The 19,238-nt window shown below is 40.1% G+C and overlaps 1 protein-coding gene across 3 annotated transcripts in view; it reads right to left on the bottom strand.

The window, feature by feature from the left end:
- Positions 1–265: 265 nt before the first annotated feature.
- The window catches only part of uacab (uveal autoantigen with coiled-coil domains and ankyrin repeats b), a 43,366-nt gene continuing 24,393 nt past the window's right edge, over positions 266–19,238 (bottom strand). For 2 of the 3 annotated variants that reach the window (XM_051379620.1, XM_051379621.1), the window contains exons 3-19: positions 14,481–14,569; positions 12,970–13,034; positions 11,378–11,435; positions 10,953–11,023; positions 10,467–10,573; positions 9,521–9,702; positions 8,803–8,840; positions 8,289–8,345; positions 7,997–8,104; positions 7,470–7,502; positions 6,300–6,392; positions 5,743–5,773; positions 5,586–5,635; positions 2,543–5,248; positions 2,232–2,384; positions 1,698–1,763; positions 266–540 (exon numbers count right to left, since the gene is read on the bottom strand). In XM_051379620.1, coding sequence (XP_051235580.1) covers positions 469–540; positions 1,698–1,763; positions 2,232–2,384; positions 2,543–5,248; positions 5,586–5,635; positions 5,743–5,773; positions 6,300–6,392; positions 7,470–7,502; positions 7,997–8,104; positions 8,289–8,345; positions 8,803–8,840; positions 9,521–9,702; positions 10,467–10,573; positions 10,953–11,023; positions 11,378–11,435; positions 12,970–13,034; positions 14,481–14,569 — 3,979 coding nt within the window. In that variant the 3' untranslated portion in view covers positions 266–468. The remainder of the gene's footprint in view (positions 541–1,697; positions 1,764–2,231; positions 2,385–2,542; positions 5,249–5,585; positions 5,636–5,742; positions 5,774–6,299; positions 6,393–7,469; positions 7,503–7,996; positions 8,105–8,288; positions 8,346–8,802; positions 8,841–9,520; positions 9,703–10,466; positions 10,574–10,952; positions 11,024–11,377; positions 11,436–12,969; positions 13,035–14,480; positions 14,570–19,238) is intronic. The other variant, XM_051379622.1, reaches the window with a different exon arrangement.

A 19,238-nucleotide genomic window follows, 5' to 3' on the forward strand; every position in this document is an offset into this window, starting at 1 on the left:
AATGAGTTCACAGCTCAGTATGATACAGGAATCAATATAATAGTGTTTTTTTTAAATAATCTGAGATTTCCTTTGCTGAAGGTGCAGCAAAGGAACACATTTGTATCTAAAATCTACAGTTATTCACTTTTACCCACAACACAGAGATTGAGATATTTGGGAACCAAAGTGCAGCCATACTACAAAAAAAAACAAAATCTGTTTGGAGAAATTTTGCCAAATGACAAACACGCACACACACACACACACACACACAAAAACCGCACAACACACACACACACACACACACACACACACACACACACACACACACACACACACACACACACACACACACACACACACACACACACACACACACACACACACGGCGCCCACAGGGGCCACAACAGGGGGACTCTGCGGGGGGAGATGTGAGAATGGTGAACTTGAGTCAGCAGGTAGCATTTTGTTTTGTCGGAGGAAGCTTTAACACACAAACTCCTGTCTCATACGGATGATCTGTAGTAAGGCGGCCTGGACGTCCTCATCCATGTGGCCCTGTGAGAGAAACACAGTCAGGATGGGCTTCACTTAATCCATTTGTACAATATTTCTCACTGTATGTATGCAATTATTCACATAACACCACATAATTCTGTGCTTCCACTCCTACTGTGCACTTACACCTACATAATTTGGGCTGAGTAGCTTCCTCCCACAGGATTTCCAACCATTAGAGCTACCATTACATTTTCCCCAATTCATCTGAAATGGCTGCCTCAAATAATCAGCAGGCCTCCAGACAACATTTTAGCCTGTAAACATATGAACTCCCTCTTGCTTTTGGATGCCGAAAAAGTGCTAAAAGTTGTTAAAACTTGGTTGATCCTAATTTGACAAAAGTACATCCATAATTCAATAAACAGGCGTGATTACAGAAAAACATATTTCCTTTCAGTGATGATTCAGTTTCCTCTCAAAAATGTTGACTGCAAACTAACTAGAGCCATGCTGCGAGCTGTTGCGACAGACCGACAACCACCGTGTTTTGGAGCAGTTACGAGCTCCTGTTGGAAATTTCTCCCAATTATTTTCTGTTGTCATAAGGAAAATTGGAAATGTATGTGTAGCCAATAGGGCTGTAATGATAACCACATTACCACAACACTGCTGCCTACTTAGGGGCTGAGCTTACTGGTGGTAAACTGCATAAAACACAGGGGTACGTTGCTTTTCCACCGCAAGAAAAAATCCATACTGTCACAGCTCTAGTGGCCAATAACATTTTAAGGGAAGTTTAGTTATTAGAATCAGAAAGATACTGTAAGGATTGATGCAGTGCATTTTAAATACTAAATGATAGGAGTAATAATGTAACCAAAACTTATTTTCTGACTCAAGTTTATCAAATAATGGGTCTCTCTTTTATACAATCAGGTGTGTTTTAATAAATTCATTCAACTGTTTTCCCCAAAAAACTGTAAGGGGACTTTCATCAGTTCAATTCTTCTTCTCTGCCATTAAGTTTAATCACTGAATCTCTGACATATTGTTCTTCTTAAAATACTCCCACAAGGTAATAAAAAAAAATGTCTGAACAACGACAAAAAAAAGTTGTTCTAATTAGAACCATTCATGGGAATGAGACACTTTCTTGAAAGACTGTGCAGATTTTAGGGAAGAAAATCAGACACATTCAATAGAGATCAACTTACCTGTGCTGCACTGAGTAGATGAGTTCGATAAATTGAAACCACCTCCCTGTGTTGCCTCTCAGCATCCTGCTCGAGCAGAAGGGACGAAGAAAGACATGATGACAAACAGCGGTTAATGCTCCGGGACTGTAAATACTGAATTGCAGTTCCATATTTTTTTTTACAAATCTTCCATCTACACCTAAATGTTACTGATTGTTTTCTAAAGTTGGTTGTTATTAGCAGCGTTGGGCAGTAACTCATGACTAGTAATTATATTACTTTCCCCTGTAACTAGTAGTGTAACTAATTACTAATACATTTCAATAATAATATTACAATTACTCCCCCAAAAATAAGTTACATTACTCTTCTTGTCACCAAACTTTGTCTTTTGTCATTTAAAAACAAAAAAAATATTTTGTACATGTAATGCAACACAAGAACTTTCTAGCTCCTACAGTTGTTTTGTCTATTTAATCTAAAGCAGAATATGCATATGTTAACAAAATCTTCTGTAATTCATATTTAAATTTGTAATGCATGCCCACTCACAGCCAGCTGTTGCTGTAGGCTCTTGATCTGGGCTTGAAGTGTGTCAATGTGCTGCGTCTGTCTCTTATTGGGCGTATTGCTTGTGTATGCCAGCTGTGACAGACCATTCAGTGCCTGCTTCAATCGCTCAACATCTGTCAGCAACTCTGTGATCTGACACACACACAAAAGACACACACAAATATAAATGTTTATACATTGTTCACATGCACATACTGCCTCTATCAAAAGTTGTTTATATAATAAAACCATGACTTAGCTCTGAAAAATCTATAATTTACAATTAAATTCTAATGTCAGATTCTTACTACCTTCTTGTCTTTGGCTTCAGTCTGCTGAGCTGATGTCTGAATCCTCCTTTGAAGGTCACAGATGGTGCTGAGTGACTCATCATATCTCTCCTTCAGCTCTGTAATTTCTCTTTCAATACCACGTCCCTTCTCCTTTACAGCCTCCATCTCCGTCCTGGCCCGGCTCTCACCTTCCCTTGCTTGCGTTGACTCCTGATGGGCCTCTTCACATTTCTTTACTAAACTCAAAAGCTTGTTGTTCAGGTTGGCAGCCTCCTCCTCCAGCTGCTGCTTCTCCTTCTTCAGCTGGTTCATTTGGTCTTCCTTATAGCGAATTTCCTCGAGAGCCTGTGTGGCTTGAAGCAGCTCGGATTGCAGGGCAGATACGTCTTCAGCCCTCTGGGCGTTGTTCTCCTCTTCTTCTTGGAGAGCCATTCGGAGCTTAGCGACTTCAGCCTCCAGGGCTTCGTTGGAGTTGGCCTGTTGTTGCAGCAGAGACGTCTGATCCTTGTGGCGTTCCTGCAGTTCTTTCTGTAAGGCACAAACCCTCTGGGCCTCCTCCTGTTGAGTCTCTCTTGCTTTCTTGCAGTCGGCCTGTGCTTGCTGCATGGCATCATGGAGGGCTTGAAGCTCTGTGTCATACGTTGCTATCCGAATCAGCTCTGATTTCAGACGCTCCTGGAGATTCTGGATCTGACTATTGCAGAGGGCATTCTGGTCTTGAAGATCAGCTTTCTGAAGTGTTACCTCCTTGTGCTGCTGCTCTAAGCTGACCAACTTCTGAGTTAATTCCTCTAATTTACCCTTGAACTCTTCCTCGACATTCTTGTACTTTTCACTACTAACTAGAGCAGAGTCTAGTCTCTGTTGAACAGATTCAATCTCAACTTTTAGTTTTTCTTTCTCCTGTTTGTCGCCTTCTCCTGCAGATCTTTCTTTGTTATACTTCTCTTCCATTTCCAACAGCTTGACTGTCAACTCCTTCACCTTGGCAATGTAGGAGTGTTCTTTTTCCTCAGCCGCTGTCAGTGGGATAAACTTAGACTGAATTGCCTCCTGTATTGTATCAAGTTCTTTCTTCTGAGCCTCCAGTTCTTGGGTAAGCTTTACTGTTTCCTCCTGAGCAGACACATACATTGCTGACACTTCGTTTACTCTGTTCTCTGCCTCAACCACAGCAGCATTCAACTTGTCTGTGGTAGCTTTGTGGTCTTTTATGCTTATACAGTCTTTGTTTATCTCCAACAAGACTTTTTCCAACTTTTCTTTCAACTTATCATTTTCTTCTTTCACATTCTTAAATTCTTCCCCACTTTCTTTTTCCTTGGTCTCCAACTTCAACATCTTAGCTTTGACACTCTCTAAGGTGGAACTTAACTCCATCTTCACTTGCTCATGCTGCTGTCTGGGAACATACTCTCCCTCCAAGCTCTGTTTCAGAGTCTGGTTCTGTGTGGTCAGCTGCACATACTCTTTGTCTCGGTCTTCACCTCTCCTCTGCAAAAGTTCGAGTTTCTTCATCAGGTCGGCATTCTGAGACCTCAGAGCGTCCAGTTCACTCTCAGTAGAAGTTTGGAAACTGCTAATATTCTCCTGCAGCATAGCCCTCTCAGTTGAAAGCTGCTGGACTTGTGCCTCTGCTTTTCCATAACGCTCGCTTGCTTCCACCAGTTTGTCCTCCAGCTCCTCCAAAGCGCTTACCATGTGCCTCCGGGCATCCTCGTGATCCTTTATGGGTATAAAGTCGATCTCAATTCTGCTGTTGAACTCCTCCAGCTGCTCTCGTAGTATATCTCTTTCCTCCTCACTATCCTCGACCTCACGAATTAGAGCCTGGCTTTTAGCAGTCAAATCGACCAGTTTCCTTTTCAATGAAGCATTCTGCTCTTCGAGGGCAGCCCGTATCCTCTGCTGCTCCTCAGCTGCCATCACAGCTGATCCTCCCTGTGATGACGGACTGTCCAGCTTTCGATGGAGCTCAGCCACCTCCTCCAGCACACGATCATAGTCTTCCCTCAGCTCAGCAAGCTGACGTTCCTTCTCATCAACTGCATTGGTCAGCAGGTTTTTCATGTTGTCAAACTTCTCAGCTGGTACTGTGTTGCCATGTTTAGTCTGGGCCTCCTTCAACTGGGTTTCCATTTCTAAAAGGGTTTCTGCTAGTTCATCTCTTTCTGCAGTCAGAGCTCCCAGGTCTTGATTCAGCCTTTCTGCCTCAGCTGCCAGCTGGCTCTCGCTGTTCTTGTACTCCTCCAAGGCCTTCTCGCTCTGTTTGAGGCGATTGCGAACACGACCCACTTCGGCTGAAGCACCTTCATACTTGGCCTTGATATCCTGGAGCTGGGCCCGCAGTTCTTCTGTCGCCTGGCCTCCTAAGTGTTCTTTAACAGCAACTACATGGGCTTGCAGCTGTTTCACCTTACACTCAGAATCCAGCATCCTCTTCTGGACGTCGCCCAAGGCGTCCTCAAGCTCTTGAACCTGCTGGTCAGCCTGTTTCTGGATGGTGTCTCGGCTCTGAACAAGCTCTTGGCACTCTCGGTTTTTACGGTTCAGGGCAGATTGAAGCCGTGCCGTCTCTTCCTCCGCTGCCTGTTGTCTTCTCTTGACTGCTTCATGTTCATGTCGGAGTCCATCCAGCTCTTTGGAGAGGTCCCAGCCTACAGTGGGCTGACTCTTCTCTGCAGGTCTGGACAGTGTACGTGATATGGCACTATTTTGCAGCATCTGCAGAGAAAGAGGAAAAACAGTGATACAAAAACAAAGCCAGTGTGATTTTTATGGAAAAGGAACCACTTTATTTTAGATTACAGAAGAGTTGTTGACCATAATACATTCAAAGAGGACTGGGAAGTTCTTAAGGATAATTGAGTTATAAATCTCTTTTACTGAACGCAAGAAAGAAAACATATCAGGATCATCTGAATACTATATTAGCAGTTTAATGTGTAAGTCCAGCTGTAAGCTCACCACTGTTGACACAGACAGCTTAGATTCAAACTATTAACACTGTGTTTTAGACATTTACAAGTCATATGAAACTGTTCCACAGCTTAAAACTTACCTGATCAGAATCGAGGCTGTGAGCTTGTTTGACCAAAGCATTTTCTTTGCCTGCAAGACAACAGTGTACAAACATAACATTCACAATGTGCAGAAATAAATTGAAAAAAATAATATCAAATTCTTCTTTAAGATTCAAGCAATGGAAGAAAGCTAACCTTTGATAACAGACTGCCCAGAGTAGTCGCCCTGTGAATACATACAGATACACACACTCATTACAAATGGCTTAACTGAGACTTTAATGTTCACTAGATTTATTATGCATTCTCTTGCCAGTTTATTAGGTACAAATAGCTAAAACTATAATATAATAATACAACAGTCCTGAAATAAGTGTTCATTTGAACTTCATGGTTGTTTTGGAGGGTGTAGTCTGTGGTGCTGTTGAACTGTATTGCATTATACAGAGATGTGCTCTTGTTTCTTAGCCTAGCTTAATTGATTAAAAGGGACTGACAAAATTATAGAAACATCTGTCAGTATAATGCTATACATTACAGCACCACCAAGTACATCCTCCAAAATGATCATGCACTTTACTCTTCTCTAAATGATAGATGTACCAAATAAACTGGCAATGTATTGTATGTATACTAAGAACTTCACTTTAAATTTCAGATTTCAGACAAACAACAACAAAATGTAAATCCTAACCTAAAAAAAAAAAACCAAAACCTAAAAGTAAAAATCAGATATGCATAACGTCACTGACCAAAGTACTCCGGAGCTGGACCTTGACAGTCTCCAGGCCCCGAGCCCCGTCATCTCTTTCTTTGGCGCTGAGTAAAACCTTCAACTGCTCTTTCTGATTCCAAAGAAAGAAAAGCAAAGGCATGAGTTAGTCAAGCAAGAGTAACCAGACACTTTGAGAAGAATAAATGACTGATTGAATGATGGGCACTTATAAAAAAGAATACATACGCTTTAATTGGAGACTTACTTTTGAAAGAAATGCTCAGAAAATGCCTTCCAGCCATTTGTTAAGGACTTCTACATGTGTTTATTTGTTTTTATCTTAAAAACCTACACTAGATATCTACTTAATTATTCAGCTTTCTGCAGTATGTGTTGTTGTCTGTATTGTAGGTGCCTCAAGTTCAATAAAAGTTGTAACAGTATCAAAGAGGCTTAGTGAAGAAGTTGGGAGTAAAATAAGCTTCAATTTCATCCAAAGCAGGACTAGACAATCTGCTCTGTAGGTAGGTATATCTTTATGACATCTGTCCAACATACTAAATCATATGGACAAATATTGATCCACTGGAGTTGGTTGAAGTATCGGCAAAAACCAACGTGACACCTGCAGCCTTAATAAGTCAGTAGCTCTTTCACAGCTTTTTGTTTTTGTTGTTTCTTATTTGCACATCAAGACTAAGACAGAGGAACAAGCATTTAGATTTGTTTCAAAAGTTCAAAATGTGCGTTTGACCTTGATTTCCTCAATATTGAATTGAATTGAAATGTCTTTAATGTCCCCAAGGAGCAATTTGGTTCACAACAGGTAGCGAACACATACACATTCGCACAAAAACACATAAAAACATGAAATGATGAATAAATAAAAGCATAAATACACATGTACACAAACGCTTTCAGACTGCGCTACCTTCCCTTTCCCTTCCCTTCACTTCCACGTGTACTGTTCTGTGTTGATACAGCTCCACCAACAACCTCCCAACTCTGTCCCAGTTTCACTTTCATTTGCTCTTATTTTTAGGTTCCAGCAGTCACACAGTAACTTAAGACTGTCTATAAACTGCACTCATGACTGCTACCACCGTATAATAACTGCAAGTTGATTAAAATGTGCATCCAAAGAGATTCTTACAATCAAATTTAAGAAAGAACACAGTTGAAAAAAGCAATAACTCTTGTTTCATACCTCTTTTTGAGTGTCGTCGACAGTTATCTTTTCCTGCAAATAAAAAAAGATCATATATACAGTCAATTGACAATATGCCACTAAAACTCTTCTGATTGAATTTCTTTCTTCTGCTGTGAAGGCATATTGTTCTGGCAGCTAATATTGAAGAAGGTCTTATGCTCACTAAATGTAATATTTCAAAGAAAGGCATGAATGTTTTATAGAAACAATCAGTATTAAAGTCTGCTCTATCTCCTCTGAAAGAAACACCTGAGGTTACCAAATTATTGCACATTTCCTAAATCACATTTTACCTTTATTATCTTAGCAGAACTATGATATCAAACCAAGAGAGCATGACTCAGTTTTAATATTATATTTGTCACCTTAACCTTTAGAAGGACCCTTAGATCTGTCCACCAACAGAAAATCATGTGCACAGAAAGAAACAGCAGTATTGAAAGACAGGAATGCTTGGCAGGCGCCACAGTACTCTGCTGTTTTTTTTAGCTCAGTGTCTCTTGCTGTGTTGTTGTATTGTTCACCTGTGTGAGCTGTTGCTGTAGCAAGTTGACCTTATCTAACAGGGCTCTCTGCTCCTGTTGGTATTTCCTGAGACTTTCCTGTAGGGTCTCGTTCTGCCTCTCCAAGTCCTAAAAGACACATAAAAACCATAAAGCTCATGAATATAAATCAAATCCAATTACTGAATGCTAAAAAACGAATAATTCATAAGGACTTTAGGGATATAAGATGTCTTAATGATTAAATTATTCAAGCAAACCCTCGCTGAATGTCATTAAAGAAATAGGGAGGGTGAAGTTATACAGCACTTACATGGATGATCTGATCCCTTCTGTTAGCCTCAGCTGCCTCTGATCTCTCTACTGAATGCTGCAAATAACACAGTATCTTTTTTACAACCATGTTTTGAAGATATAACATTACCATAGGCTATGCAAGCTTATGGAACAACTTGCACTTATAATCACTAGATGGCAGTCATGTACATCTTAGTAGCTTACAGGTTCAGAGACATGAAAAGGCTGTGCTAAACAGCAACATGTCAAAGAAAATGATGTGGAACAGCTGGAAGAAAATGCAGAATCTTGAGGGTGTTTTTACAACACAGTCCTAGCATTTTAACGGTGGACAGGATGGATTCTGACTCATTAATGTCAACAATAGCTTTGGGGTGCGAGTAGGCTTGACCTTTGTTATCTTTTAACAAAGGGACTGTGGTGGAAAAAAAGGATTCTTAAATGTAAGTTCATTGCTATTCCCATCATGCTACATGTACACATGAAGGTCCTCTAAAATATGTAGAGTGGTGGTAACACTGCAGAATTACCTGCCGCTTCCACTGTTCAATCTTTGCTGCCTCTTTATCTGTAACAAAACAAAAAAAACAGCAAGGTCAGATTTCATTAATTCCTCCCACATGATATCAAGATTTGACAGTGTTCCTTGAAAAGATTTTCTAGGAAAGGAATGCACACAAGAAGGACAAAAGCAAATAAAAAAGACTATGGCTGAAGATCTTGTGAAATATTAAAACTGAGAAGAATTACTGACATAGAGGTTAGAAAATAAAAATCCATACAGAACGGGGCCACAATGGGTTCTGCAATGATAATAATTTTACATTCTACAGCAAATCTAAAGTGTAAAAATATGTTAACAAACCAATAGAAATTATAAGCAAAACAACATCAAGGGATTAACTTTGTGTGTGTAGTCAAAATGTGCTGAATTCACTGAATTAATCCTCAAAATACCAATACTGTCATGTAGCTCTAACAGAGCGAGCTAAAGTCTACACACGTTCTTCATCTAAAAGCACCCTTTTCACCTTGAAACATTGATCTGAAACAATGTTCAAGTCACTCAACTTTAGGCAGGTTTTAAAACTGTAAGAAAGATGTTTTATCACAGTACAGTTCAGTTATCCTTCCTTCTTCATTGCTATGATCAGTCGCTGTTGCTAACAAGGATCATGCTCATTATTCTCTTGTATTTATTCCAAAATAAACAGCTACAAGATTCTTTCATGCGTTTTGCCATCTGACCTCTGGTGGCTTTCTCAAGGTAACTTTTGACCATCGCAACAAGCTCCGGGCTCTTGCTGAGGCGAGCATAGTGAAATGCATCATGACCCAGGCCGTCAACTGCCTTTACGTCAGAGCCACTCTTCAGCAGCACCTCCACTGCGTCCTTACAGCCATACTCGCAGCCCAGAATCAGCGCTGTCCTAAGGAGGAGGGGGTCAACAAAGACAGTTTATGAGCAAAAACATGTCACAAAGTAAGCTCAGAAACGATTGTGCCATTGAATATGAGGCTCTCGAATCAAAACATGTTGCAAAAAGAACAATTCACTCACTGCTGCTGAATAATTCAGTGCTGTGGTAGCTGAGCTGTTTGTCCTGATTTTGTCACCACATCTAGTTGTTTTTTTATTATATTTTAAAAGACTGTTTAGTGTTGCAAATGCTGAAATGTAAGACAATCACAGGTGCTCCTTTAATTTTGCTGTATTTAAAATCTATGAAATCACGATACTACTGCAACATATAAAGTTAAGCCTTGAATTTTGAGAAACATTTTACCCCTAACACACACGTACGCATGTGCGTCACTGTGCCTTGTTCGCTAGGCAAGAAGACTGTACTAATGTAAAAACGAACAGTCTCATCTTATTACTGCTGGAGTTTTCAATGTCTCTCGTTTCAAAAATTCTTCTTTTTTCTTTCATTTTCTACATTTATGGCTATTACCTGCCAAACTCAGGTTTTGTAAAAGAAAAAAAAGGTTTTTATAGTCAGGCAAAGTGCAGAAGAATCAGAAATACCTATTTTTTCTTTTTATGTTCACTTCAAAGAAATTTGTGACTTGTTCAACTTTCCAATCTACGTCATCCGTCCAAAGCTGGCTTTTGTAAGCGACACAGATTCCACATTATTAAAATTTGCCAACCCTACCAAAGACATACTCCATGAGAGGCAATGTCTCTTACTTGTTTTGTTTGTCCCGGACGGTGATATCAGCCCCTCGCTCCAGCAGCAGCTGACAGATGCGTGGGTGACACATCTGGGTTGCCAGCACCAGAGGTGTCCTGCCATCCTAGAGGAAAACCAAACACATACAGATAAATAAACATAGATATATCCATCGACAAAATCACATAGTTATAACACAATACAGTTCTATATAGCACAATGCAAAGAATCAATCTGTCCCTCACCTCAATGCACAAAAGACCAGCTTAATCCCAAATATAGAGAGCACTCACTCAAGTGGACTGAATTCAGATTTATTGAATACCTTTTTGTGCTGCTCAAACTGACTGTACATGCTGTTAATGCTTGCCATTGACAAGGTAAAAGCCTTCGAGGATAAAGCAGAAAAAAAATGTTTTTCTACAATGATGAACACAAAATAATATCTCAGAAGAGACCATTACAACACACTGTGTGAAATGAAGTGAAATATCAGTTCTCACAAAATCACTGGCATTCACAGAAGCCCCACTGTCACAGAGAAGTTTCACACTGGAGGAGCAGCCTGCCATGACTGTGGAGAGAAAAAAGCAGAAAGAACTGCAATTATTTCATCCCATTTGCCATTGAAACACTGCAAAACACTTATGTCAACTCATTTCAAGCATTACTGTGGTCCTGAGGTTGATATGCTGAAAATGGTACGGTGAAAAACAAGCTCTCTTTACAAATCAGGACGAGAATTGTTTTTTATTGTTATATATAATGGAATTTCTGTTTAACTTGTGTAATATGGTAGACAGTAAAAGACGGCTTGTTTTGTATCTTAACAGAAAGGATAGAGTGGAGCAGAGTAAGGTTGTTACTTAAGTAAAATAGAATAAAGTAGCATCAGTACATCAGTGGGGTAGAATTGAGTCAGTCTTACCAGCATCATGTAGAGCCGTTCTTCCTTGTAGGTCCACGTTTCCAACTGGACAGTTGTGCTGTAAAATAACATTTTAAAAAAAGTTGGCACACAAGAATCAAGTCAAGGAAATGATTTCACTAGTGCTGGAATGTAAAATATGTCTGTAAAATAATCAACATTTATTATATACGTATGAAAGTTCACTCTAACAACAGTGAAGTTTAAATGTAAATTTTCTAATCACATACTTTATATCACAGATCTAAAGAGATCTGGGGCTGAACTGAGGTGTAAGATAAGAGTGAATCATGCAAAGCTACTCAAGTCGAGTATCTGACTAAGAATACAGAGCTGGAAACGAGCATAAGAGGTCCCCTTTAAGATGATTTTCACATTGTAGAGCATGATGGCACACATTCTTCACAGCACGGAAAAGGCTAAAAGGCACTAATTATATGTTTTGCAATCCAAGTGAAAAATGAAACTACTGGATATGATGCCGCTTCTAATAACCATTTAGTGGTTGATTTTCTGCATTACAGCCTATGTAGCCAACTTAATAAGTCAAATACAAACCATGGGGAGCAGAGGGATTATTTTACAAGGACGCAAAGGTTTGACAATAATTTCAAGGGAGAAAAGATTGCTTCAATATTGCAGCTGAGGGAGAAAAGGTATCAAGATCATTCATGTCCACTGGTTGGTAGCGGAACCAGAGAGGCAACAGCAGGCAGGTCATTTTAGGCAAAGTGGAGCTGTGCTGATATGCTTGTGACATCTCTACACAGTCAGTCAGCTGGTTGGACACCAGTGACTGTACCACTGTGGTGATGAGGGCCTGCTATGAAGCCTTGAGGACTCAATGCTAACAGGGGCCTGATGTTGCTGGGTAAGCTTGCCAGCGAGCTCTGGCCGGCCACTATAAAAACCCAACTCTCTCTAGCAACAAGGGCCAAAAATTAGCAGCATGCTCAAATGACAAAGCTAAGAGAGGGGGGTAGAGGGGCAACGGGAGCTGACGGTAGTGCACAGTGGGGGGGGGGATATCCTATACCTTGAGGGTTTGGGCTGACGAAGGGAGATAAAGGAGGTGGTGGGGGTGGTGGGTCTTGGCGTCCAGCTGCTATGTCTGGTGTGATGACGGCACCAAGAATGGACAGCAGGTTTGCAGGAGGGTAGGCTTGTCAACACCACTGACAACCCCCTGCCAACAGCCGTGACCTCCGTTAGATCACTGCCAAGCGCGAGATGTGGGCAGGGGGAAGAGCTATGACACTATGAGAGCACAATATTGCAGAGATAGCCCCCTCATTGTAAACACATAAATCCTCCAGTGGGTCATGGTGACTCAACAGGGCCTACTGTTGACCGACACAGAGTGGGCTGTGCTGCCAAAGCGGTTTGGCAATAATTATTTAAAGGAGCTGAGGGGGGAAACTGTTCTGACTGGCCAGTGACTGTAAAGCTGCTCTGTGCAACACACAACAATACCAACATAAAAAAACTAAAACTTACTAAAACAAACAAACAAACAAACACACACTTTCTCACAGGAGTAAATGTCAGTCAGGTACAAATAGTGTTAAAGAAACACAGCAACTGAACTTTACCTGCAAGAGCTTCTGCACACACAGAGAATGTCCATTTCTTGAGGAGAGGTGAAGAGCGTTTTTACCTGAAAGTGATAAATGTAGCCATGAAATCAAGTACATTCACAATCAAGGGTTTTTGCATGCATGTACTTTTAGATGTGCAATCATCAGTATAGAATATGCATGACTGCTTGTATTACTTCAGCATGACAGTTGCCAGGAAACAATATTATTCTGTGTCAAGCAGCCAGTATTAAGTCAGTGCTGATGATGACTAATTGAGATCAATCAGTGAATCACTTTGAGCTTTTCTCAGCAGGTAAAGCAGACGGTTTGTCAAGAGAGAACATTAGTTTTAATTATACAAGTCACAGCTTGACATACATGTTTTATCTGAATTTTAACCTGAGATTTCATCAGTTACAATGGATTAACAAGGAAAAATGATTAAATACTACTATAAATTATATGAGACAGACTGTATACTTTTCTTTTTATGTGTGAGGGAATTTATTCTCCCAATTTTGAAGGACAAATTCCTGTTACAGTCACTTCAGTGTGATATGTTTCTCAGTAGAGCTCTGACTAACCAGTTTCCAGCAACAAGGATTCAGACCAGATTCTTATTTTGAAACATTGAGTCAATTGAGTTTGGTGGGGCATTGCTGGAACATTAATATTTTAATTTATTGAAACTATACTGTATAAAAATCAATTTCTTTGCTGTCTGACTGGGACATGGAATAACTTGACTTCTATTGATACATTTAGATTTTTGTGACCAACATATAATTGGCCAGGTAGTCATTAAGTCATATATGTATATATGTATATGTACCTGATCTGAAATAGATGAGATTTAGGGTTAGGGGTTACTGAAAATTGAACACATTCAGGGGAAAATACAATAGACTATTTGTAATTTGTTCCTTCCATTTTTTCCTCGCTGCCTGAACCTTTTGTCAAGGTTGTTTTTGAAAGAAGGGATCTATCAGTGAATGTCTTGGTCATTATTCAGTCTAATTTTACATCCCAATTTAGTCACAATGAAGACAATTAACACATTTGCTGTGTGAGCTGCACACTGTATAGTGGGAAAAAGAAACAGATCACTAATAAGACAAATTTTCTGCCTAGCACATTCTCATCTTCTTTCTAGAAACTGGCAATGAATACCATAAACTGCTTAAATTGATAATGTGATATTGTAGAAATGACATACTGTATTTGAGACTAAGGTGGACAGTGTGTTTTTAATCATGACAAAAGCAATACACAAACTCTTTCCACAGACTTTTTAGAGTTTTTAATTTAGACATAGACCACCTACAGAGAAATAGTGCCTCTCCTGTTGTTTACTAAATAAACTGTCAAATGTTTGTAGTTGAATTGTATTATGTTATACTGCAAGGTAGTTTTTAGTATTAAGTCTATCCTCACCGATATATCAGGGGTGGACAAAATATTGGAAACACATCAAAGTATATAAATACAGCTCCAGGGTACTGCTTTCATCCTACTGAACTTACCAGTGGCATCAGTGGCAGTGATATCAACGCTGTGTCCCAGGATGAGATTGAGACAGTCTAGGTGTCCTCGCGTTGCAGCCAGATGAAACCTGAGAAGCAAGAAGAGAGATGGAGAAAAAATAAGACAGGAAAACAGACAGAGCATGAGTCGGAGGGCGATGGCAAAGAGTAGACAGCACGCTTTAGAGGAGGGCAAGTGAAGAAGTGATAGGTCATGAAGGGAAGGGAGGTGAGGGTGAAACTTAAGACAAGAGAGGGACTCCAAATAGACACCTGGCTCTAGGCAAGATCTGCATTCTTGAAGCAAATAACAAGAAGCCCCAGGCTCTGTAATGACTCCATGGTAACCAAGAGCTAAAAAATGATAGAAATGTTGCACAAACACGACTGTTTAGTCTGTAAAGCAGGGGTCGAAATTAACGTCTTGGTCCTGCAACTGTCCTGAATCTTTCTTTCAACTGTCCCAGACTTAACAACCATGTTCTCAGTGGATTATTTTCGTCATATATAATTAATACAGTTTAATAACTGTTTCAGTAACTCGCATCACTTCACTGACTTACTCTGGTCCACCAGGGAAGTTCTGCTCATTGTTTCCTGCACTTACATATGAAAAAAAAATTTTTAATTATCTGTCAGTTTTTTATTATTATTTATTATTATTTTAATCATTGGTTGAGTTACTGCTTCTTGTTTATTTCTAGCTGTTTGATCAAGAAATGCACCACTGCAAACTGTATTGCAAATGCAAACTTCTTTGAACATTATTATGTAGCCAAATAATCACAAACTCACTACAGGGACATCCTATATTTCAGTGTGTCTCAAACATTTTACACCATATACCACCTTAGAAAATATTAGATCCTATTCAGCTATGGACGCAGGTTTATTCCTAATAAGATTATTTATAGTTGCCTGCTGTTGAAACGGGAACAAAACTGGTTCAAGAACCAGAGCTACGTCATTTGGTGGAAAAGGGTCCACACTTCAACAGTTGCACTACAAAAACAGTTGCCCATTACAGTGTTTTTTTAGCCATTCATTTTTAACTCTACTTACTATCTTGCTATCATATTTTAGCTCGTAAGTAATCATGGACATCATCATGACATAATCAAGTATGCGCTACATGAATGATAGCGACTGTAGAAGGTTGATAATGAAACAAAATATTACGGTAAATGCAAAACTTATTTGAAATTCCATTTCAGTGATCTCATAGTTTAAGTATTTTCATTCAGTATTTGGTAGTATATTGACAGTGTTATGTGTTTTAAATGATTCCTCCGTGTACCACTAGACTCTCACTCAAATAAACTACATACATATAAGCTATAGGAACACCCTGATCCTGAGATCCAGAGAGAAAGAGTGAGAGAGGAAGGTCAACATGGCTCCACATGGCACAAGAGGAGAGGGAGAGACCTCTCTATGACTGAGTTTGTGTGTGTAAGTGAGCATGTGACGTAGCATAAGGCTTGTGTGGGTGCCACCTCACATTTTTGGAATGTGAACTACTAACAATTAAAATGTAATGATATATTTCTGTACTGTTCCAGAAGTGTCCCAGACACTGTATCTTTGTGTCCCAGGTGTTATTTTTGTTTACAGTACACCTTTAATTTCGAATGCTGCTGTGAGGCCACCACCACTTTCCCTATTCAAATTAAGGGAATATGTTGATGTTGATAAGAGTTCAAATTCCAGAATAATCTCACTATCACACAATGACAACATTCATGTCTTTGAGTGTTGTCTCTGTGTTCACTGTCTAGTTTGCATAATGTGAAAACCAAACAGCCTGCATGCTAACAAACAACACAAGTCATGTCACTTTTTAAAGTTCATTTTTGAACTTGGAAATGACAGTTGAAACTTTGAAATTCAACTCTTAAGCCAACATGGACATGGAATTTGAATATCTACATTTCCTTTTCAACTAGGCAACCTCCCACTAATCTGCTAATGAGGATTATGTGGTTCGCTTGAAAGCCCCAGAACAGCTACTAAATGAACCTTGAATTGTGATTGTTTTGTCACATTTTTATTCCTATTCAATAACCACAAAGTCTGTATATTCCCTTGTTACTTTCCTCCTCAACTGCACGAGTTTGCCGACATGTCTTTAATCGTCACTTCTGACTGGAAAAATTCCTGTTCCCCTTCTCTGATTTAACCCACAGCAGAACTGCCACCGCTAGCCATGAAGGTCTGCAAAGCACTTGTGTGTAAACCAATCTCAGTCTGTCACCCAACAAGCCACATGAACCTGTTTATACACTAACCCCGAGGTATCTGCCAAGGAGACAGCTAGGCTGTCACCTCAACACTGGCGCGGGTATTAAAAGCTGTGTTGATGGCCAGGAGATGCTGGTTCTCTGGGGAGCAGTGGAGGGTCCTGACCTCTCGGGGCAAACAGCAGACAGGAAGCAGACCAGAGCTATCCAAGTTAAGGGGATTTAAGTGATGTGACTAGCCAAGTTCATGAGTCACAGCCTTTTCCAGAGGGCAACCTGAAGGAATGCTTCTGAACAGAGTCAAAAATACTCAAACTGCAAACTTGAACTGGGGTAGTGGATTTCGTCATGACTTTTTGAAGAATAAGGAACGACAACAACAGCTTTTAGACTAAAAATCATACATCTGCATTATGACTATACGCAACAGAACAGTCAGATCTGAGGAGACTTAAATCCACTAAAACAGTCCCCTACAAAAAGTTAATAACTGTGGTCAGCACCGCTAAGACTGTTGACAGAATCCAACAAAGCAACAAAATGTCTGATACTGAACAAACACACAAAGAACGGACTCTGTGGAGATATATACAGCTGAGCCAGCTGGAGACCTCGCTAAAAGGGTTAGAGATGAATTTTGGGAGACTAATGGATCTTGATTTAAGAGAACACATTCAGCTATGTCATTTCATCTTCACACCTGCTCCTTGGGCAGCTTTCAGGTTGACAGCCTACAGGATATGGTTACTATTTTTAGAGAGTGGACAGGGAAGAGTAAACCAGAGGGGGTACATGCTGGTAGCTGAGCCATATATGATAATGTGTGTCTCTAAAGGCAGTCAAAGCTTCAAATTCTCCCTTGTTCAAGATAACCAATCTCGAGCAATATTCAAGTCTTTGTCGGAGGAAGCAGGGAGGGACCGTCTAGTGGTTGGGAAAAACAAGTTCAAGAATATGCATGTCGACAAAGACTTAAAAAGTATGTGTGCAGTGTTATAAATACAGTCCACATAATTAAACCCTAACTGTCCTATCAATTAAAAAACACAAACCGCATAATTCAGTCTGTTCTCAATCTGTCATAAGATCGGGCGCAACATCACGTAGATCCAACCGTGAAACTCACAGCTTGTTATTGCTATTCTTAAAAAGACACTTGAGCGCAAAATCCATTTCTGCTAATCCTGATAAACAATGGGCGTGCAGCAGTATCTTTAGTCAGTGCCAGTTTGATGCTGCAGGGCCAAGCGAGTGCTCATCTCGAGTGGTGTGCTCATGTGGACGGAACTTTCGCTGCTAAGCCCTCGTCAGCTCACTATCACAACTGCACAGACTGAACAGGTGTGATGGGTGGGCTCACCTCACCGGGATCCAGCTAATGCCATTCCAGAGATGTAAACTGTTTACTCAGCTGGAAGCCGTGATAGAACAGTTGGAGCTGAATTCATTAGCTGAACACAGTAAGGCTAATCCAGGGCACACCAAATCATATATGTGGGGTAACAGTTTGTAATTAGTTTCCCCACAGAGGTTCATGATTACAAGGGATCGCCATTTGACATTCCTTTGTTGGCTTTTGCACAGGCCAGAGAGCCATAGACATGTGTTGGTCTGTGTGTGGCCCTCTGAACTATAAGCAGACTTGCTGAGTTGCAATTGTGGTTCACTTTTGTTTTGGGTAGGCATAAGCACGACCTCTTTCCATAAATGTTCAGTTAAACTTTAAGGTGACGTGTTGATTTTATAGTTAACTATTTCTGGTCTGCCTGCCAGGCAGGGAAACACTAAGTGATGAGCGTGACTGTGTTTGTGTACAACCTCTACAGTCTGTCACTGCAAAATTGGTAGCCAAAGTTCTAGATTTAGATAAGACAAATTCTAGCACCTTATTATGAGACCAAGCATTTATCAGGTTGTGTGTATAATTGTGTTTATTTACTCGCATGCATGTATACAATCATTGGTCTTTGCAATGGTGCCACAAGAGAATTTCACACACGGCTGAAAATACTCGACACCTTTGCGTCTGGGATCTGGTGCTCCATAGTTATACGTTCTAACAAAGCCTTTGTCAAAATAAACCTGGAGCACAGGCCAGAGAACTGTGACTTTGTCATATATCTAGGATTAAACTGACGGCGCCTGGCCTCCCAAAATGTTGGTGTTGGAATCTGCTTACATTTAGGAAGAAAAACAAGCTTTTTTAAACAGCTCCATGCACGGGCCATTATGATCATTAATAGGACCAAAATAAGTGTCAGTCTGTATGAGATAGCTGAAGTGGTTGTGGTTTTGTGGCTGTGCGATGGTCAAGATGTAACATCAGAAAACTGTGTACAATACTTCAGTCAGGCTGACCTACTTTTTACCTACACCTTCCATTTCTTCCCATCTTATCTTTCTGCTACTTTTTCAGTTCCCACTGAAAAATCATCATATAAAACATGGTCCTTCAAGATGTCAACTGATCCTGATAATGGCCTGCAGCTGGGCCTAAATGTATTAGTTATGTTGCAAG

The sequence above is a fragment of the Dicentrarchus labrax genome, unplaced genomic scaffold (genome assembly GCF_905237075.1).
Source record: "Dicentrarchus labrax unplaced genomic scaffold, dlabrax2021, whole genome shotgun sequence".
NCBI lineage: Eukaryota > Metazoa > Chordata > Actinopteri > Moronidae > Dicentrarchus > Dicentrarchus labrax.